Here is a 22,975-nt window from a genome sequence, read left to right on the forward strand (position 1 = left end):
TTATTGCAGCATAAACCTGATCTATCTTAATAGAACTAGACAAGATAAAAGAAAGCTCAGGAGGAAATCTAACTTCCTTGAGAATCTTACTGAGACCTACTTAGACCTTGTTGTCCCAAAGATCAATCAACTTCCTCAGCAATGAGTGTTGGTTTAGTGTCTAATGTTTGTAGTCACTACACAACATACCTGGGATACAAAGATGTTGAGGATACAACCCCTTGCCTTCAGATTGCTATAAAAGTACTTCCTGGGATGATGTCAAGCTATTCAAAATTGGGAAATTTTACTGAAAACATTTTTCTTACCAAAAAAATTCTTAATCTGAAAATAGCGCATGTGCGCGCACACACACACACACACACACACATTGTGTGTATGCATCATACATTGTTATGCATTCAGTCTGCATGAATGTTATACATATATGTGTATGTATACATTTGAAGGGGTGGGGGAGAGAGAGAAAGATACAAGGCACCACATTCTTCAGTTGATCTTTCACTAAATTCCAAAATCCAGACAGAATAAATTTGTAATCAGTGTAGTTGTGGTCTACCTGACACTGCCTTGCACAGAATAAAAATGGCTCCCTGATAAAATGGAAATCACATATTTCATTTCCAGCCAGCCTGTAACTGGTCATTTTTGTTTGTTTGTTTTCTTTCTTTTGCAGAATGGGTCAAAGTAGTCTGAAATGAATTAGTGCAATAAGAAAAAATAGATAGATAGATAGTTTTTTTTTTACCATTACATCCTATTTACACTTAGTTGCAGTTTTTTGTACTAAATCAAATGTAGATTTTTATTGAATTACTGTTAATGCCAAAGAACTGCTGTTCAGTCAAATAGCTGTTTCATGGTTGCACCTTAGCTTGCCTCTGGCCTACCTGTGCCACTGGGTGCTGACATACCCTTCATATATCACAGGAGTGAAGACACTAATTTATGGAAAATCTGGGCTTAGTTTTTCTTCATTTAGTTGAACAATCCAGTTCTTGAAATTATCAGTAATAAAGAGATAATTATGATTAACATTTCTACCCACCTTTTCATAACTAAGGGTTTCTTTTAACATATATTTCAGCCCTACAATACCTCCTTCGAGTGGCTAATGGTGTTCTTATATCACATGTTAGAAAAGTAAGACTAATTAGCTTATCTAAGAGACACAGTTATCAAGTGAACAAACTACCATCCAAACTCAGGTCTGTGCTCTGAAAACATATGTCAGCACAATTTTTAATATAAAAAATCCTTTTTGCAAATACTCCTTTTATAAAATATTCCTTTTTAAACCACAAGGATTCAAAACTCCAGACTGCTCTTAGAATTACCTAAACTCTAACAGCATTTCTAGAGGGGTAGTCGTGGGTCACCTGCATCAGAGTCAGCTGGCGTGCTTGCTAAAATGCAGATTTCTGGTCTCCTACCTAAACTTTGTGAATCAGAATCTTCTAAAGAACATTTCAGAAATTTTCGTTTTTAACTTATTTTCCAGATGACTCTAATATACAGTAAAGTTTGAGAACTGCTGAAACATACTTACAATCATTATTCCCAAGCAACTGGGAGACTCTCAACCCTTACAGAAGTGACTCCAATTTTATCAAAAGAACACCTCAATAAGGCCCTTTATGTTTGACCACGTGACCCATGTCAAGAATCCAAGGTGTGAATTCAGTTTAGCTAATAGTAGGAGCCAAGGAGATGCAGTGGTAACCAAAGAGCAAGGGGTAAGGAGAGGAGTACTTTTTCTTAATTTGGAGAGTAATTTGAAGAAACACTGAACATAAACATACTAACACATTACTTTAAAATATGACATTGAATGCTGGCTTTAGGAAACATAAAAAAGGCCAAAATTTATAAATTTGGAGGCTTATGCTAAAGAAAAATTTGAATATAAAAATGAAGTAGGTGGTTGGGGGTGGAGAAGTTAAGCAAGAGGTTGTCTATCACTGGATGGAGAGAAGAGAAACAGACAAGTAGAGGGTGTGAAGAGCAGCATTTGAAAACAAAACACAATCTTTACACACATTCATTTAACACAAGGTTAAGTGGTGGTATCCTGTTTTGCAGTTTCAAGACCTGAGTCACAGAGAAGTCCCATGAATTGCCAAAATTCAATCGGTTAGTCAATGGCAGAACAAACCCAACTTTACTCCAGTGACTCCAAACCCACTGCTTTCCCACCTAATTATATTACATTTTCTTTTGTTTTAAACCTTCCAACTAGTTTTCAGTCCATTTGAGGATATTGTATCTGTCTGAGTCAATATGAACTAATATGGCAGAGCTTTGGGTAAGCACGTTAGCATTTTTGAGCCTTTCTTGCAATTTTTCCCCCTTTGGAATAATTACAGACTGCTGTGTTTTAATTATAGTGACTTTTAGGATGCTCCAGATTTCTCCCAAACAGTTGGCTTTTGTATTTTCTTCTTCTACCTTTCATCTTAAGATTTCTAAACTCTTCTGTATCCCAGTGAAATTTTTCCTTAAGAAGAAACCCTAAGTGATATATAGTCCACCTGAGTGACATGGCGGAGGAAGACACAAATTAGCTCCAGTGAATACTAGGTGTAAATGCTTTCAGGTAGCTCTTCTTAGTTGAAAACAGTATAAAGCAATACTCCTTTTCCAAGCCATCTGGAGGCAACTTACTGGCAACGAACAACATGGTCTACATAAAAGTACTAATTCTGATTTCTGTGTGTCATCTGCATGTTGCACAACTCTGTAAATTATGCATAGAAACAGAAACTAGGAAAAGGAAGCAGCTCTGCAATGTGCTATGATTAAAGAATCACCAAGCATCACCTTACTTGGCTGGTAGTTAGGGTCTATGTTTGTTTATTTTTAAAAAAAATATGCAGGTGTAATGGAATGGCTCCTCCTATAACGTGCAAAGTAAATAGATAATTGTATTTTGAAGGCAGCAGTGTCCTTTCCATAAATAATCCATATATCAGGTTTTTCTGCCCATTAAGATTCACCTTCCTGTGGTATATTTAAGAAAGAAAAGAAACTATTTCATATGTGTTTCTGAATCGTCAGTGATTGCTACTCACCTGAGATATATGGTTCTTTCTCTCCTTGGTGTGTCACTGCCACCTCTTCAAAGGATTCCGTAGTTCTGTAATTTTTGTCTTTTAAAAAAAACTGCTTTGTTGAGGTATGATTGCCATGTAAAAGCTCTACGTATTTAGTATATACAACTCGATGAGTTTGGGAATAAGTATTCACATTGAAACTGACACCACCATCAAGGCCATAGACATATCCGTCACCTCCCAAAGTTTCCTCCTACCTCCTTTATTATAAGAAAAACAATAACTATTAATATTATTTTGTAATAGAACACTTAACATAAGATCCACCATCTTAGAAAATTTTAAGTATACAGTATAGTATTTCTATCTATAGGCACTATGCTGTATAGTAGATATCCTGAACTAATGTATGGTATTTAACTGGAACTTTGTACCCTTTGATTACAACCTCTTCGTATCCCCATAGCTCCAACCCCTGGCAATCATCAGTGTACCATCTGCTTCTATGAGTTTGACTGTTTTAGATTATACATATAAGTGAGATCATACAGTATTTGTCTTTCTGTGCTTGACTTAATTCACTTAGTATAATGTCCTCCAGGTCTATCCATGTTGTTGTAAATGGTAAGATTTCCTTCTTTTTTAAAAAGGCTGAATACTATTTTATTTTATGTATATCTCACATTTTCTTTATCCATTCATCTGTCAATGGACATTTAGGTTGTCACTATCTTGGCTACTGTGAATAATGCTGCAATGAACATGGTAGTGCAAGCATCTCTGTGAGATCCTGATTTCAATTCTTTTGGATAAATACCCAGAAGTGGGATTGCTGGATTATCATATGATAGTTCTATTTTTAATTGTGTCATGTCCTTCTTTACTGCCATCTCACAGTTACAGACATGTGGCTGGAATTCTATCCAAAATATATGAAGAATTCTTAAAGCTCAACAATCAGAAACAAATGACCAATGCAAAAAATGGTCTAAACACCTTAACAGACACCTCACCAAAGACATATAGATGGCAAATAAGCATATGAAAAGATGCTTCACTTCATATGTCATCAGAAAAATGCATATCAAAACAATGAGATACCACTACACACCTATTAGAATAGCCGAAGTGGAGATCACGGGTGATATCAAATGCTGGTGGGGATGCAAAGTGACAATTTAGCGGAAGACAATTTGGTGGTTTCTTACAAAACTAAACATACCCTTATTATACAGTCTAGCAATTACAATCCTTGGTATTTACCCAAAGAAGCTGAAAACTTATATTCACACAAAAATCTGCACATGGATGTTTATAGTAGCTTTATTCATAATTGCCAAAACTTGGAAGCAACCAAGATGTTCTCCAATAGGTGAATGGATAAATAAACTGTGGTACATCCAGACAATGGAATATCATTTCACACTAAAAAGAAATGAGCTCTTTGATCATGAAAAGACATGAAAGAAACTTAAAAGCATAATAAGTGAAAAAGGCCAATTTGAAGTGGCTCCATATAGTTTGATTCCAATTATATGACATCCTGGAAAAGGCAAAACTATGGAGATAGTAAAAATAATAGTGGTTGCTAGGAGCTAGGGTGGAAGGAGGGATGACTATGTGGGGCACAGAGGATTTTTAGGGTAATAAAACTATTCTGAATGATACTACAAGGGTGGATATATTTGTCCAAACTCGTAGAATATACAATACAAAGAGTGAACCTTAGTGTAAACTGTGGACTTGGGTGATGATGTTGTGACAGTATAGGTTCATCGGTTGTAGCAAATGCACCACTCTGGTGGGAGACGTTGACAATGAGGGAAGCAATGCATGTGTGGAAGCAGGGGCTATGTGGGAAATCTCTGTACTTTCCTCTCAATTTCGCTGTGCACCTAAATCTGCCTTAAAAGACAGTCTTTTAGTGAAAGAAATGAAAAACAGTAAGAAAGAACTCAGCTACAAACTTTCTAATGCTGCTGACTTAGCCGTAAGTAACTGGAAGCTGTGTCAGTACACTAAAAAATATAAAACCTGGCGGAGTAGCCGTGTCCATGGAAGCAGCTGCTACACCAGCACATTCTGACTGACCCGCTGCACAGACAGCGCAACCAGTAGCCACGTTCACAATGGACTTGGGACACATTTTAGCCCCAAATAAGCAGGATATGTAAAGAAGGAAAAGAACTCTGAATGTTAATGCACAAACCCGGGCCTCTCCCACGGAACCGCAATAAGCGTGCTCAGCAAAGATGGAATTGAAGCTAAGAACTTAGAGCTGGACCACAGTTGGCTTGGCCGGCATCAGAGCAGACGGGGTGGTCGGACCCTGACCTGGCATGAGACGGGAAATTTGGCTGCAGGACAGAAGGGCACACTCTGCATTAGGGCAAAGTCTCAAAGGAGCCCTGGTGTCCCGTCGTGAGAGATGGAAGCCCTTAGATAAGCAGAGGGACAAGGCTCCGGCAGGGCATGTAAGGGAACAAGGTTTCAGGCAGGAAAGTAGGGGAGGGGCTTGGAGAAGGCCTGGTGGGGGTAGGGTTTTTACTGTCTGAAACCAGGATTGGCCGTGGAGAGTTATCTTCTGATGTCTTTAGCTCCCATTAATAAATGACAGCAACTTACCTGCACTCTACATCCTAATGGCGCAGCAAAACCACTGCCTCTCGGCCTCACACTCACGATGCTGATCTGCTTTTGCCTGTTTTTTTCTAGGACGGGTAAAGTGTCACAACTCGGGCTTAGGCCTCCCTGGGGTAAACATCAGGCATTCGCCTTGCCGTTGGCCAGAGAGCTGCCTGTGGTCACACATCAGAGACAAATTAACACTGGCACCAACCTTGCATTTGGGAGACAGGGTAAGAGTTTACAGGCTCCCGAGCGCTTTCACAGCCCCTCTCACTGAATCCTCAGATCACATCTGGTGCTGCTCAGGCACATCTGGAAGGCCAGGCGTGAGTGGACCACGGCTGGAAGAGTGGGGGGGGCGGGGAGGGAAGACACGTCGGGCACTCTCCCCTCGCCACCTTCCTGCCTGTCAACTCTCTTCAAAGAACACAGGGCAGGGAGTCAGCACACGGGGCTTCTGAGCCCCATCTTCCTACTGACTGACTGTGAGCTCAAGGGCAAAGTCAATTACATATCAGGTGATTTCTAAAGTTCCCTCCAGCTTCAAGGTACATTCAAGGTCACATTCTGTGACAACCGGGAGAGGTAGACAGCAAGGCTAGTGATGCCTTCCTTGAAAATGGAGACCCTGTTATTCAAAGAATTTAATAATTCCTACCACCAGTTACACAGGTGATAAGTGTCTCTGGACACTTTCACTTAGTGTTTTTATCATGATATCACGCACACACACACACACGCGTGCGCGTGCGTGTGAGCACACCTGTAGATTATCCTCGACCTGCTTGGATCTGGCTCAGATAACCTGACACAGATAAAAGAATCCGTGTTTTCACCTAAACTGTACTAATTACTTGGACAGTAGCTGGCTACATAAGATTTCACAGATTGACAGCCTGCACACAGGATTTGTCCTGAAGCCCTATTTTATTTGGCTGCCTGAGTGTTTTGTTAAAAAAAAAAATTAACATGTGGCGACATTTTAAATTTGGGATATTTTACATAAAAGCTGAAATGTTTCAATTCTCTTAAAAAAAAAAAGATCTGGCAAAATGACAATAACTGGCTGAAATGAGTTCATCATTATACTGTCCTTTCAGTTCGTGTTTTCCAGTCTTGGCACTGTTGAGATTTGGGGCTGAATAATTCTTGCTGGTAGGGGGCTGTCCTGGGTAGTTGAGCTTTTCAGTCCTGTGCCCACCAGATGCCAGTAGAAGTAGCACTTTTCCTTCTGTGTGACAACCAGTGGTGACATTGCCAATGTCCCCTGGGGAGAGGGGGGCAAATTGCCTCTGGTTGGGAACCATGACTGTCTGTCGGCGTTTGAGTAGTGATCCCTGGACAACAGAATTGTAGAGCCGGAAGATGTGTAGTGCTACCCTCTGCTTTTACAGAGGAGGAAACTGAAGCTCACCCAAGAGGCGAAGTAACCAGCTCAAAGTGGCACAACCAGGACAGCTAGGAACAGAGCTAGGGCTGGAACCCTGATCCTCTGAATCCTTGGGCAATGCACTTCTCCCCTCCACTTGCCGCCTTCCAGGCCCCCACTCACCTGCCGGCTCCTAGGGCTTTAGTTCCTGACCTGGGACGTCTGACTGCTCCCCTCTGCCCTCTCCAGAGCGCACTGAGCCCTGCTCGGGGTGCCCTGATGAGTGAAACTGAGCAGCCCTTCACTTGCGGGGAGCACCTCCCCAGCCAAGGCTGCCTGTGCTGTCTCACTCAATAGGAAGGGTTGTTTCGTAAACACTGACCTTGTTCTCTGCTCATTCAATAAGGATTGTCCTCATTCCCAGCTGATTGAGATCACCAGTCTCTCCTGCGTTCTTGAAGCAACATTTCCTCTAAAGTCACTTATAAAATGTGCAGCCAGACCACACGTCTGTCTGAAGTCGTTTGTCACTCTGCAAACTCCTCAGGAACATGGTCATCCTACAACAGTCAGATGATGTTATTTATACACTTAGAGCTTGTTTCACCATCGCAGGTCTCGTCCTTTTTGATAAAAAATGGTTTTAAGGACATATTAATGATTTCCCACAAGAGATATTTTCTTTTCAGAATAAGAGATTCCTCTGGCATGAGAAAGTACATGTCAAGGCTCTTTGGGCCAGGAGCCCCCAGTACTTGGGTTTACTTTCGGCTCTGCCACTGTCAGTCTGTATGGGCTGGGCAGGTCCATAGCCTTCTCAACTATAGAACCGTGTGTGAGTGTGAGTGGCCATGAGATCCCTGGAAGCTCTCACATGGAGTTAGTTATGTTCTTGTTTCATCTGTTAGAGTCCATGTGAGATTTCTCCCCTTATCAAGTCCTGTTCTAATTGGTCTATTGCATTTTTGACAGAGAAAGCCCCAAAGACACCTGTTATAAAATGTTATTCTTTTACCTACCTACAGGGGGCCACCCCATAGATTAAGTAGAAATTTTCCTAGTTAATAGTGAAATACCTTAGTTAGAAAGTAGCTTTGCCAGATGGTCAAATAGTTCTTCACTCAGTTTGTGGGTATGTCCTCCGTGGATGTCCTGCTGAAGTGAGAATCATCTGAGCATGGAATGACGCGTGTCCCCCTCCTCCCCCTCTCACCACCTTCCATCCTCCCACGCAGTGTAGGAGGGCTTGTCGTGTGTTTTCCTACATTGTTATCTGGAGCTTCTGGATAATTGCCACGTGACCACTCAACACTGCCGTACGTGTGTTCTTGTTGTCTTGTTTTCCATTCTGGATACATCTCTCCCTGGTATAGTTTCCTACCATCTGTGCTTCTGATCATCTCATCCTTTTTTTTTCTTTTCTTTTCTTTTCTTTCCTTTTCTTTTTGTTTTGTTTGTTTGTTTGTTTTGCTGTACGCAGGCCTCTCACTGCTGTGGCCTCTCCCGTCGCGGAGCCCAGGCTCCAGACGCACAGGCCCAGTGACCATGGCCCACGGGCCCAGCCACTCCGCGGCACGAACCCTCCCGGACTGGGATCCTCCCGGACTGGGGCACGAACCCACGTCCCCTGCATCGGCAGGCGGACTCCCAACCACTGCGCCACCAGGGAAGCCCCTCCTTTACTTTTCTTTTGTTTTCTTTGAACTTGGGGAGAAAAGAAACTCTGCATGAAAGGTAATGATAATAGCAGAACAGTATATAAAAGCGTTGTTGGTAACATTCCTTTGTGTCATGTTTTGGGTCAGTCTGATCATGGGTGTGTCTGGACAAGTGGAGAGGGGGAAGGAGAGCCGTAGGAGCTGAGATGCAGGAACTGAAGAGATGAATCAGGAGTTAAGGGTGGGCTGCAATTTGGACTCACCCAAGACACCTGATTCTGAACATAGCTCTAGCTATAAGACTGCCTACTGGGGATAACCTGGTCAGGAGTGGTTGAGGAACTGGGCAAGGCTGGGCCCATAGATGAAGCCTTCACTGCCTAAACTGAGCAGGGCCAGAAAGCCAATGTAGTGAGAGTCATTTTATCTCCAAACCTCAGCCATGCTTAATTTGACCCACATTGTGTGCCTCTGTGTGGATATACGTATACCTTATACTTATGTCTCTTTATTAAGAATGAAATCAAATTGATTTAAGTTTTTGTTTAACATTGACTTTGTATCAAATGTTTTACCTATTATTTTAGCAGAAGGTCACAAGAAATGCTAAGGACAATTGCTAGCTGCCCTTGAGTATATGTTTTCCCTTTCTTCCTTAGCAAGAAAGTCCTAAAGTTTAGCTGGGCATGTGGCACCTCAGCTAAAGACTCCATCTTCTAGCTCATCTTACAGACTGATGTGACCATGTGACTAAGTGCCAATGGGATGTGAGCAGAAGGGATGTAAATGATGTGCCTTTTGCACCCTTGAAAAGGGAAGGATTATGCCCCTCTTCATCCTCTTCTCTCCAACTGGCTGCAAAGCAGACATGAAGGCAGGAGTTGGGGACAGACAGTTTTAGCCCGGAGATGAAAGTTGAGTGTTAAAGGTGCAAAACAGGACCGGAGGAGCCTAGTCCTGAAACTGTGGAGTCCAGATTGGTTATGGTCAGACGGTGTCATGAGAGAGAAATAAACTCCTGCCTCTTTTGAGCCACAATTATTTTGACTTCTGCCTCTTTTGAGCCACAATTATTTTGACTTACAACAGCCAGACCTGTTTTCTAATACTTGCATTCATTTTTCTACCCTCTGTGCAAATGAGCATCTGAGCCTCAGAGGCAAATAACTTGCCTAAAATCATCTATAGAACAGTCCCTCCAAGCAACCAAATGTCTTGCTTTCTCTTAGATGTCATCTCTCATATGGAAATGCCAGTGAAATCATACAGCTCTTTCCCCCCACCGAAAAGAATGCCCTAGTCTGAAGCAAGGGTACGCCCTAGTCTGAAGAAAGGGTACGCCTGGCTAAGTGGGCAGCGGTGCTTTCTGTTAACCTCTGTCCCGGGACTCCAACCGCATCAGAGGCTGAGCTAGTTTTGCAATTAAGATAATCCATGTGGTACGTCCATAAATCATAATCATGATCATCTTTACTTTGTACCAATTTTACTACTAACTGTTTACATTTAAGGGCTTTGGTTTGGAATTTTATATAGTTAAAACGAAATTGTTTAGCCCCGAAACAGAGAATATGTTCCAAGGTATTTTATTTGTTCACTTAAAATTTTTAAACATTGCATGTTAGTGAGATGTGGATTGTGACAGCTATCATGGCATCTCTAATTTATTTTCTTTCAGGAGGCCTGAGGAGCCACTCATGAGATGCCAAATGAGAGGACAGCACACTTTCTTGGTCATCTCTGACTAGCTCTCTTGCATCTTCATGGTGATCTCAGTGCTTCTAATTCCATTTGGAAATTTCTGGACTTGTTTTAAGAACTACTTGTGCAGGACAGCTCAGTTATATCTGTGAGCCATAACTGAATGTCTCTTATCTCTGAAGCTATTTCCAAGATAGGCAAACAAAGGGAGAGGCAGGAAGAAAATTTCTTTCCTTCTGCATATGCAAGCACTGGTTAACCATGGAGTACAACAAAGGTAAGGTATTATATTGTCTGTAGGACTGGAAAAGCCCTTGCATCAACCACTGTGTTCACAAATTGTGTTTTTACTTTTGCCTTTTCCACAATCTCTCATTAAATATTTCTCCCTCTTCCCAGTGTTATCTATCAATTATGAAATGCCATTTAACTAGAGCATCTGAGCTCTCATTCGCCGAACATTTTTACAGTTTATTGTTCTTTATCTAGATGTCTCATCCATTTTATACAACTTCTTTTATCAACGATAAGTGAAATATAGATCTTACATCTTTACTGCTCAGAGAAATACATTCTTATGGTAACGTATATGTGGTTGGGGGCAGTGATGGTAAGGGGGAAGAAAGATGGTTGTCAACTGATTAAAAGGTTAGGCTTATTGTCTGTCTTGTCAGGACTGTGAGTAGTCACACAGCATGGAAGCGAGGCAGTATGGATTTATTCAACTACAAATATTCATTTTTTTAAAATTGAAGTATAGTTGATTTATAATATTACATTAGTTTCAGGTGTACGACTTAGTGATTCAATATTTTTGTAGATTTTACTCCATTTAAAGTTATTACAGAATAATGGCTATATTTCCCTGTGCTATACAATGTATCCTTGTAGCCTATTTATTTCATACATAGTAGTTTGTATCTCTTAATCCTTTACCCCATCTCACCCCTCACCCCTCCCCTCTCCACACTGATAACGACTAGTTTATTCTCTATATCTGTGAGTCTGTTTTGTTATACATATTCATTTGTTTTAGTTTTTAGATTTCACATGTAAGTAACAGAGTATTTGTCTTTCTTTGTCTGACTTATTTCACTAAGTGTAATACTCTCCGTACTATCCAGAGCAATCTACAGATTTTAATGCAATTCCTATCAAAATATCCATGACATTTTTCAGAGAACTAGAACAAATAATATTAAAAATTATATGGAACCACAAAAGACCCTGAATTGCCAAAGCAATCTTGAGAAAAATGAACAAAACTGGAGATATCATTCTCCCTGACTTCAAACTATACTACAAAGCTACAGTAATCAAAATAGCATGGTACTGGCACAAAACAAACACATAGATTAAAAGAACAGAATAGAGAGCTGAGAAATAAACCCACTCACCTATGGTCAATTAATCTATGACAAAGGAGGCAAGAATATACAATGGAAAAAAGATAGTCTCTTCAATACGTGGTGCTGGGAAAGCTAGACTGCTACATGTAAAAGAATGAAATTAGAACATTTCCTCACACCATATACAAAAGAAAAAGCTCAAAATGGATTAAAGGCCTAAATGTAAGACATGAAACCATAAAACTCCTAGAAAAAAACATAGGCAGAACACTCTTTGACATAAATCGTGGCAATATTTTTTTGGACCTATCTCCTAAAGCAAAGAAAATACAAACATTCTTGAAGGCTTGCTATGTGCCTCTGCCTAGGGATAAAACGTTGATAAGAGTCTACTTCTGGGCTTCCCTGGTGGCGCAGTGGTTGAGAGTCCGCCTGCCGATGCAGGGGACACAGGTTCGTGCCCTGGTCCAGGAGGATTACACATGCCGCGGAGCGGGTGGGCCCGTGGGCCATGGCCGCTGGGCCTGCGCGTCCGGAGCCTGTGCTCCGCAATGGGAGAGGCCAAGGCAGTGAGAGGCCCGTGTACCGCAAAAAAAAAAAAAAAAAAAAAGAGTCTACTTCTGCCTCAGGAAGCTTATAGTCTACAGGGAGGCCAAGTAACCAGTGATTTTAAAACCCTATGCTGGGGGACGTCATGGGGATGTTTACAGGGTGCTAGAGGAAAATGTAGTAGTGACATCCAACTCAGTCTTGGAGAATCAGGGGTGGTTTTCTGGAAGAGAGGGTGATATTTAGGTGAAGCCTGAGTAGAAGCTGCCCATGTGAAAAGGCAGAGAATAGCATCACAGGACTCCAGAGATGAGAAAAAGTAAGTTTGGGAACACTGAGTAGTTCCAGACATCTGGAGCATGGAGTGGGAGTGGCTGACTGATGACAGCCAAAGCAGGGACCATCTTCAATGTCCAGGAGAGCTGAGATATCAAGTAGGTAGGGGTCAGAGGTCGAAGTAAACAGGCATCCAGCCAGGCTGGGGAATTTTCATCCTCATCAGTGCTGAAGTTTGAGGCTGGCAGAGAGGAAAGTGTTAAAAGAAAACTAGAGAGCTTTACTTGATGTGAATATTTTATTGAGTGAGAAAAAAATTGTTCACCATGAGGGGTACTTCAAACCCCAAACTGGTATGAAGCACAGAGATATGAGGTTATGAGATGCTCATAAACTGAAAATGAGGAAGGTGTTTCCCTTCACAGTGATTGGTTATTTCAGTGGTGGTTTCCAGATGACAGAGGATTGGTTAAAAGTGATTATCTTACTTTTATGATGAATTAAATTTCTTTTATGATTATCTGTGGCATTTACAAGAAATAACCTAAGTTGTGCTTATGTTCATGAAACAAGCTAGATTTAATTTTGCTTACATAACTTCAATGGTTTTATTGGCTTGGGAGATTTTCAAGCCTGTTCTCCATTTTATTTTATGAAAAGGAAATAAAACTTCTGGTGTCTACTATCTGTCAGACATGGTATATTCCTAGTCAAACTCTCACACAAATCCTTTAGAAGATATAATTATCAACATTTCAGAGCTGAGGAACGTGGTCTAGAAAAGGTGTCACAAAACGGATGAGTAGTACATCTGGGTTTCAAAGTGATTTAACTCCAAAGCCTGTGTTCTTTCTGTCTTCAGCAGTGTCCCCAGAGCAAAGGGTCGGCCAAGACAGGGCAGGTTGTAATGAACTGGATAGAAGCGACAGTGAGTCCGACCTGGGCTTTAGGTAACCACATGGGGACAGGGTAACATCTGGCACAAGACTTTTAGGGAGAGGGCTATTTTGGGGAAAACACATTGATAAACTGCCCTGGGTGTGGGACAGGAGGTCCCAAGGTCAAGTCTTGAAGAAGACAAAAGCAACACCAAGTTTCTCTACAGAGAAAGTAAACTGGAATTTGGGATATAAGCAAGAAGTTAGACAGAAAAGGGGAAGAGTTAAGAGAAGAGGCCAAGCATGGTGGGAGGTGGGAGCTACAGAGAAAGGTGTCCAGGGAGAGAGGCCCCTGGTGATGAGATGGCTGAAAGGTTTTCAAGCCTGGGAATGTCTAATATTTAATCATAAGTTGGTTGCTGCTCTAAAATCTCCAACAGTTGCCCCAATTCTCCTATAACAGTGTGGTGCACACACTTAAACAGCCTTGTGTTTGAGACATGCTCAAGGGGAATGCTGAAACAGGAACAAGGTGACCGCTTGGTGTGGAGGGACAGGGAAAACAGAAGGGAGACCAGGCATAGACAAGAGAGGGGCCATACGTGGAGTGATCAGGCCTTAGCCAGAGGTGGCCAGGACAACTGTAAACAACCTCCTGTCCACATGCCAAAGATTAACAGAGCTTGAAAAAGTCTCTAAATGGCTTACCTCATAAGGCATGAGAATTCAAAACAATTTCATTTAAATCTAAAAGGGCGAGTTGACTTTAGCTGACATCTGGTTTATGAAAAGAAGATATTTTTAAAAGAGCTACTCAGGATTAAGTGGGTGACCTCAGACAGCAGTTAATTTTCCATCCTCGGTAGTATTCAGGGAAAGGTAATACACACCCCGGGTATGGCAGTGAGAGAGCGGGTTCAGGTATTAGATTGGCATAAACTATAGAACCTGTTGAACTCTCTTCCAGCAAGTCCAGATTAACTCTAGAAAAGCAGCTTCCAAGGCTCCTAAATGAATTAAGAGTCTGAGCAAACAGGGCTCAGATTGGGAACACATGGTGACAAAGCTCAGCGTAAAGGAATAAAAAGTCCACCCCAACAGGTTCAGAGTAGAACAGAACCATTCACATCCAAGCAATGGATAAAGTGACCGCTCTATTGAGATGGGTTCCTGGTTCAATGCAGACTTCTGCATGTGCTCCCTGTCACTCCATAACTAGTGGCTTGGTTTAGGCAGCCAGGATTTGATTTCAGAGCAGCTGGTGGATGTAACTGTCTGAAGATGAATCTAACATGGGGATGTTCTTGCCTTTTGAGATTTAGGTTCAGACCCATTTGTCCCAGCTCATTCATGATGTCCACAGGGCTGGAGGCATTGTGAGGGATGGAAGCCCATCAGCTTCAAGAGAGCAAACAGTGGTAAAGAGAGAAAGACTGAGAAGCAGCAATCTAGGGAGAAAGTCAGGAACAACTAGCTCTCTTTCTCCTTGCCTGGCCAGAAAAACCCTACCAGATGCTGCCTCAGTCCTAGACTGTTTGCAAGGACAAAGTACATACCAATTGCTAAAAGGTAACTGCAAAGATTATAGTAAAAAAAAAGTTTCTTGGCTATTGTCTAAAAACATGCCTAAAAGAGTATATATATGCAAGTTGGAGAAAAATACCTAAGTAAATAAGATATCCTGCCAGTGCTCAAATTTTACGTGTCAGCCAGGGATGAAGAGGTGGAGTACATGAAATTCATAGATGAACTATGCATTTGCAAAAAGTAGACATTACTGGTTTGAATTTCAGCTCGTAAGGTTTTTCTCCACCCACTCATGCTAGAGCAACAGTGAAATGTCAGAAGTCATGAAAGAGGAAGAGGGGCAAAGGACCTAAATCAACCACAGACCAGATCATCAGCCCTGGAAAACTGACTGTAGGCCTCAAACAAGTGCTGATATTTGAATGAAGAATCAAAGTTCCCACATGAAACCAGTCTAGGAAAGGCATTCTTGATGATTCTTGAAGACTCTCCCGTGTGTTAGATTCCTCCACTGAGCAGGACTGAACACATCTCTGGGGGTCACACCCACCTAGATTAGGTTTGAGAGACCAAGGAGTTTGGTTCTTGCCTCAAAGTGTCCTCTCTCTGAGGTAAATTGACCACCTCACCTAGTAGTTCCAAAAGACTGAATCACATTTAAGCTATCTTTCTTCTGAGAAACTATCTTTGAATTAGTGAAAAATGTTATAATGTGTGATCACCAATCCTTTCATTTAATAAGCATTTTTGAGTCCCTCCCGAAATCCAGGCATTGTACTAGATTCTGCAGATACAGAGAGGAAGGCACTGTCGATGACCTGGAATCACCTGGAGTCTAGTGAATAAGATGTTCATGTGAACATGATCAAAACCCAGTGAACTCACCTCTCAAGTCAAGACTGCACCAAGTGTCGAGTGTGCCCCGGGTGTTGGGAGAGGGTTCACAGTCCAGGAGGAGCATAGGCTGAGCAGCTGATGCATGAGTCGGGGGTTATCAGATGAGAAGCAGGTGAATGGCATTGCAGGAGGAGGGACTAGTACCAAAGGTACCAAAGAGGGGGAGACCATGACAGTGGTGTAAGGAGAGTCAGTGGTGCCAGGATCAAGGTAATACATTGAGCTCTCTGTCTGTGCAAGAGCTTTCCTGAAAAATGAACAAATGCTTGGTGATGCTCACATGCTTTCTTGCATTCAAAGTTCAGCAAATCTAAAGATACTAATTCAGAGCAAAAGGAAATAAAAACTTTTCACTGTTTCTCTGTGATGCCTCAAGACAAGCGCCAAGGGACTTAGGGATTATGTCTCCAGAATAGTCAGGGTTGCTTCATGGGCATGTGACCTGCAGTCCATAGGGCCCCATGCTCAGACCTCTGTACTTGGACAAAAGCTCTGTTGTTGTTGTCTTGAAAGTCTTTACTGCATTTTGATCAAAGGGTCCTGCAATTTTATATTTTACTGGGGCCTAGAAATTATGTAGCTGATCCTGAGAATAGGACATTTTCAGAGAATCTGAAACAGTTCAGTATTGTTGTATATAAAGTGGAAGGAGGGAGAGGTGGCTGATGAGGTTGAATAGGTAGGTAGTGGGATATATTGAAAGGCCTGAGAGGAGACAAGAACAAGATGGTGGAATAGAAGGACTTGAGCTCACTTCCGCTCATGAAAACACCAAAATCACAACTAACCGCTGAATAACCATCAACAAAAAAGACTGGAACCTACAAAAACAGATAACCTACATCCAAAGACAAAGAAGAAGCCACAATGAGATGGTAGGAGGGGCACTTTAGCGATATAATCAAATCCCATACCCACTGGGTGGGTGACCCACAAACTGGAAAATAAATATATCACAGAGGTTCTCCCACAGGAGTGAGAGTTCTGAGCCCCACATCAGGCTCCCCAGCCTGGGGGTCTGGCATCAGGAGGAGGAGCCCCCAGAGCATTTGGCTTTGAAAGACAGCAGGGCTTGAGTGCAGGAGTTCCACAGGACTGGGGGAAAAAGAGACTCCACTCTTGGAGGATGCACACAAGGTTTCACGTGCACTGGGACTCAGGGCAAAGCAGTGACTCCATGGGAGACTGGGCCAGACCTACCTGCAGATCTTGGAGGGTCTCCTGGGGAGGTGAGGGTTGGCTGTGGCTCACTGTGGGGATAAGGACACTATTGGCAGAGACCCCAGAGCTCATCACTGTGAGCTGTCCTGAAGGTCGCCATTTTGGCACCAAGACCTGGCCCCATCCAACAGCCTGCAGCCTCCAGTTCTGGGACACCTCAGGCCAAACAACCAATGGGGTGGGAACACAGCCCCACGCATCAACAAACAAGCCGCCTAAAGTCGTACTGAACCCACAGCTGCCTCTAAACACACCTCTTGACACGGCCCTGTCCACCAGAGGGACAAACCCCAGCTCTACCCACCAGTGGGCAGGCACAAGTCCCACCTACCAGGAAGCCTGCACAAGCCCTTGGACCAATCTCACCCACCAGGGGGCAGACACCAGAAGCAAGAGGAACTACAGTCCTACAGTCTGCAGAACAGAGACCACAAACACAGAGAGTTAGACAAAATGAGACAGCAGAGAAATATGTTCCAGGCAAAGGAACAAGTTAAAACCCAAGAAGAACAACTAAGTGAAATGGAGATAGGCAATCTACTTGAAAAAGAATTCAGAGTAATGATAGTAAAGTAAAGATGATCCAAGATCTCAGAAAAAGAACAGAGGCACAGACTGAGAAGATACAAGAAATGTTTACCAATGAGCTAGAAGATTTAAAGAACAAACAGAGTTGAACAATATAATAACTGAAATGAAAGGCCTGGAAGTCTGGCTAAGCATTTAAAATTTGCCTGTAGGAGAAGGACAGTCATTGAAGACTTTGAGTAAGAAAGTAGCATGGAGAGATTTGACTTTTAGGTCACTCTGGTGTAATGAAGGCAAGAGAGTGAAGATGTAACAAAGTTTTTCCCATTTAAAATTAATGCCTTTTCATTGTTCAGATTTCATTTATTGTGTTTATAGTTTTGATCCACTTCAAAATGCAAAGCTTTCTGAGAGGACTAACTGCTGTGATTAAGTTACATTTTAGGGTAAATTAAGGTAGCAAGATCTGCAAGCGCTTTTGAGAACTGGAGGTGGGAAAGACAGAACTGGAAAGACAGGAGGCAGAGGGCTCTGTGTGGAGGTGGAGGCCACAGAGAGGCTGGGCCTTTAGGGGAAAGCTTGGATTTCTTTTCATTTTCTACAATACCAGCCAGACCCATACATAAAGACTTTTTTCCTAAAATTGCTTTTAGCTCTGCTACCCAGATTCCTTTATTGCAGTGGTACTCAAAGTGTGGTTCCCAGGAATGCAGCATCCCATGGAACTTGTTAGAAGCACATTCTCTGCCCCACCTTAGTTGTACCGACTCAGAAACTTGGAGGCGGGCCCAGCCATCTGCTGTGACAAGCCCTCCAGGTGATCCTCATGCAGCTAAGAACTGTTGCATCATTGTAAGTTATCTATGTCTCTGAAACTCAGATATAGAAAAAGGTGGAAATGCCCATTTGGTATTAGAATGAATAATCAAAAGTGATTTTAATACCAAGAAAATTCAGCCTTGTTCTAAACATGATTTTACATGGATGTATGTTCAGTGAATGATCTAGGATATATATGATTGCAATACCTTCATAGGTGATAATTCCATAATTCCAGAGCCAGTTTAAAAGGACCTGTATTATTTGTATGAGTTATGAATCATAGCTGCTGGAGCTAATGGTATTTAGCAAAACAAGATAAAGATGATTCTTTTTTTCCTATGATCACTATATGTACGGGAAGAATGTTTAACTTGCACCATCATCTTCCAAAGGATCATCTCTGCTGATAATGCTGGAGTTTTTCATTTCTTTGTGCCTTACACAGCACCAATAGTATTGCAGCTATGTTAATACATGTCCAAAAGTCGCATTGGTTTACACAGTCTATAATATTTCTGAAATGCAGTCTGAGTTACTCCTAAAACTAGGATTTCTCAGATTCTTTCCATTGTCTTCCATGAGTAATCCAATATACATGAAAGGATAAAAAAGTAAACAATTTTGTGATAATTCACATTTTTCCAATGGAATTTTAAACAGTTTGACAGTTTGGTCTTGTTAAAAAGTGATATAAAATAAATGCTTCTTAGCAAACAATTGTCCAGTAAATATTATAATTCTGTCTCATATTCTCACAGTGGATTGTTTTCTGGGGCTTTCAGTGGAATTCTTTCAAATTAGAGCTCAATGATCTTCTTTATATTTTATCCAAGGTTTGAAATACATGAACCTGTCTCTACTTACTTGAACAATGGCCTCTATTATGGTGTCTTTTTCTTTAAATCCAAATATTATACTCAGCATTTTAGGAATTCCCTATTCCAAATACAGGCAATTAAATTGTCTATAAGTTATTCAGAGCCTTAGAAAACGAAATGAAATAGGAGTTTGTACTTTGAAATGAGTTCAAAAATGTGTACCATTTGTCAATGCTACTCTCTTTCAAATAGTCCTCATTATCTTCTGGTTCTGCTGTTAACAGACAAAATAATCTGACACAGACTTCTCTAACAAAGATGTTTCTTTCCTAGGAGAAGTCTGGCTTTTCTCAACAATCAGGACTCAAGTTCTTGACCTTGAAGATGGGAGAGAGAACAGAATGCTTCCTGGGGCCATAGTGAGCTGGATTAAATTTGAAAACAGCCCCCAGGATAAATAGGGGGACACACATGGCATTTGTATTGTTTTTGCCAATGTCTAGGACTAACTTGGAGGCCACAGCTAGGGACTCTACAGTAAGAGAACACAAGTCTGGAACCTTGGAAACCCTCGAGGTAATGCCTGAAAACAGGGCTCAGATGCAAGGTTCACATCAGTGGCCTGGCCTTCCTTTGGCCTCGTGGCTCTGGGTTGATACCAGAACAAAAGTTATCAGCATCTTTTTCTGTTCAGTGATTGTTCACCCCACCACTTTTGTGTTGGTCTTATACTCTAGGGTCCCAAGAGTGTGGTTCTGTTTCACCCTCTTAGAAACCTTGATAAAGCAAGGAAGGAAACAAGTGTTTATGAAACCAACTTACAGGAAGAGATGAAAGAACGATGGTCTCATTTTGAGATATTTGAATATTAACTCAAATTAATCTAATTGGTAGACTTTTAAGCAGCATGGAGAAAATGTTTGGGAGCAAGGTTTCTTTCTTAAAGCAAAGATGCTGGGGTCACAAACTCCCTTTTCTCCCTGAAGCCACTCTACCTCCCTTCACATCTTCTTCTTGGCTGGTCAAAAGGGGGAGCCCATTGCTGCTACTGTATTCCCCTTCTGTCACATTCTTGTCTGGTGTCTGAAGCCCAGACTGTTCTGTTTTAACTTCATCCCTCAGTAAAAGGCTCTAATGGGAGAACAATTCTTCCTGGATGTTTTAGAGGGACTGTAAATTGCACATCTGAAAAGTTCACTCCCTGCACCCATACATGTTCCTTATCCTGAAGGGCCTCTAATAGTTACAATATCATCACCTAGTTGACCAAGTGAAAAGTTTGGAGACACTTGATTCTCTAGGAGGTATTTAAGATATCATGAGGGCATGGGAGTGTTTATGGAACACAGAGAGCGGAAGGCAGAGATTTTTTGAAAGACAGAGGTTAATTACAGCCTGGAGTATGTAAAGGAAGACAGGAGATAGAGATGTAAGTGCAGGCTTTGTGTGGGCAGGGTTAAGTGTAAGGCTCTGAAAACCTCAGCTGGAGTGGACGCTACAGGGCTGGTGAAGGGCAGGAGGTGGGAAAAGTTCTAACAAGTCCTGCTTCCCTTGAACAGGACGCTCCTCTAACCCTCCAGACTCAAGGAAAGTTCCTATTTCCTTTCCTCCTCAGCTTCTGGTGAGAGCATTTCCATGTTGAAACACCCTAACACATGGGATCATTTCAGAGACAGAACAAGGTTGTGCCAGACAGACAAGAGGCTGGGAAGCATCATGATTCCATCTCACATAGGACACAGTCCGACAAGCAACGAACATATAATCTGAACAAATTCATATCTTTATCTCTCAGGACGCAGTCAAAGGTGGGGCTGGGGTAGAGGAAGTACATTTTTATGCCATAGAAAAGCAGCAAAACATAAAAATCCATTCTTCCCTATCTTTACTACTTTGCATACTCACTACTCTCTAATATTTTCTAGAACTCTCCCTCACTCTCAACTCCCAACCTCAATTCCCATTCTCTTTTCCATATAGTTCTTCTAGCTTCTCCAGATTGCCCCCAGCCATTTACTTACTTCAAACTGCATAACAAGGTCCACTGAATTATTTATTCTGAGCCCTTTAATGAGACAGATACCTTTACAATTTCAGTTTTTCCATCTGTTAATGGGAGCAATAACACACCTGAGAGTCCATCTACGACCTGACATACAACACTTGAACTTTCCATAGTAAACACCAATATAAAAATAAATGCCAAGTGGAATTATCATTGTTGTCTCATTGCTTGTACTGTTATTAGTGATTCTCTTTAGTGGGCCTCTTTCCTTCTTATACAGCATGCGAAAAAGATTAAACTAACCTATGATGTATTTTATCACCTTGCCTAAATAAGGGATAGAAGGTAGAAAAATGTTCTAGGAAGTCTCATGGCCAAATTGAACTCAAAGGTAAGCATACATCTCAGCAATATCTCTGAAGAAAGCACCTCTTTTATGTACAGATTTTTTTTTGCACCTTAACATCAGAAAAACTTAGTAATTTCCAACAGTTCTTTTTTTCCTGCCCAATAGCTAGAAAATATCTAAGGAGTGAGTGCCTTCCCTAAAACAACAAACTATCTCTGCCCTCAGACAAAATAAGACGACCTCAGAGATTTGAGTTTCCACAGCCTCAGCAGTTGTAGACTATAAGCAGAATAGCAGGAGACTTTTCACCAATGGTAATGATCTAGAGATAAGTGTTTCATTGCCCCATTGGAAATCTATTTCTGGAAACTAAAATCAATGGGAAATCCTTGACTAGAGAAGGCTCTGAGGTTTAGCAGCTTAGAGAGCAAAGCTGGTAAAATGCTGACAAAGATAGTGGAGAAAACCAGGCAGATGGTAACTAGACATAGTGGTGATCCTTTCTGAAATGTATAGAAATAACATTGAATCACTGTGTTGTGCACCAGGAACTAACATAGTGTTGTAGGTCAGTTATACTTCAAAAACAAACAAATACACTCACAGAAAAAGAGATCAGATTTGTGGTTACCAGAGGCGGGGGTGAGGAGAGGGGGAATTGAATGAAGGCAGTCAGGAGGCACAAACGTCCAGATACAAGATAAATGAGTACTAGGGATGTAATGTACAACATGAATATAATTAACACTGATGTATGTTATATATGAAAGTTGTTAAGAAAGTGAACCTAAGAGTTCTCATCACAAGGAAAATAATATATTTTTCTTTATTTTGTATCTATATGAGATGCTGAATGTTCACTAAACTTATTGTGGTTTTCATTTCATGATGTATGTAAGTGAAATGATTATGCTGTACATCTTAAATTTATACAGTGCAGTGTGTCAATTATATCTCAATAGAAGAATAAGAAGACAAAGGGGGGGAGGGGGAGGGGGAAGGGAAGGGGAGAGGGAAGGAGAAAAAGGAAAAGGAGGAGAAAAAGAAAACCATGGGGCTTCCCTGGTGGCGCGGTGGTTGAGAGTGCCCCGGCCCGGGAGGATCCCGCATGCCGCGGAGCGGCTGGGCCTGTGAGCCATGGCCGCTGAGCCTGCGCGTCCGGAGCCTGTGCTCCGCAACGGGAGAGGCCGCAGCAGTGAGAGGCCCGCGTACCGCAAAAAAAAAAAGAAAAAAAAAGAAAACCATCCGTCAGGGAGCATATTTATCATAACTGCATTAGAAACACTAATGATGGTAAGCATAGAATATCTCTATCCGAGTTCAACAGAAATGAAAGTTCTCAAACCA

At 41.7% G+C, this 22,975-nt stretch overlaps 1 protein-coding gene across 6 annotated transcripts in view; it reads left to right on the forward strand.

Moving 5' to 3' along the window:
* Nucleotides 1-22,611, forward strand: part of CCDC91 (coiled-coil domain containing 91) — a 410,464-nt gene extending 387,853 nt beyond the window's left edge. For 2 of the 6 annotated variants that reach the window (XR_007470047.1, XR_007470048.1), the window contains 3 exons: nucleotides 5,769-5,911; nucleotides 8,531-8,784; nucleotides 10,387-13,268. Coding sequence is in view for 2 of the 6 variants with exons in the window: in XM_049694214.1 (XP_049550171.1) it covers nucleotides 19,608-19,694 (87 nt within the window). In the remaining 4 variants the exon portion in view is untranslated. Of the gene's footprint in view, nucleotides 1-5,768; nucleotides 5,912-8,530; nucleotides 8,785-10,386; nucleotides 13,269-19,607 lie in introns of those variants that run through there. The other 4 variants (XR_007470045.1, XR_007470046.1, XM_049694214.1 and 1 more) reach the window with 3 other exon arrangements.
* The last annotated feature ends 364 nt before the right edge of the window (nucleotides 22,612-22,975 follow it).

Source organism: Orcinus orca, chromosome 11 (assembly GCF_937001465.1).
Source record: "Orcinus orca chromosome 11, mOrcOrc1.1, whole genome shotgun sequence".
Taxonomy (NCBI): domain Eukaryota; kingdom Metazoa; phylum Chordata; class Mammalia; order Artiodactyla; family Delphinidae; genus Orcinus; species Orcinus orca.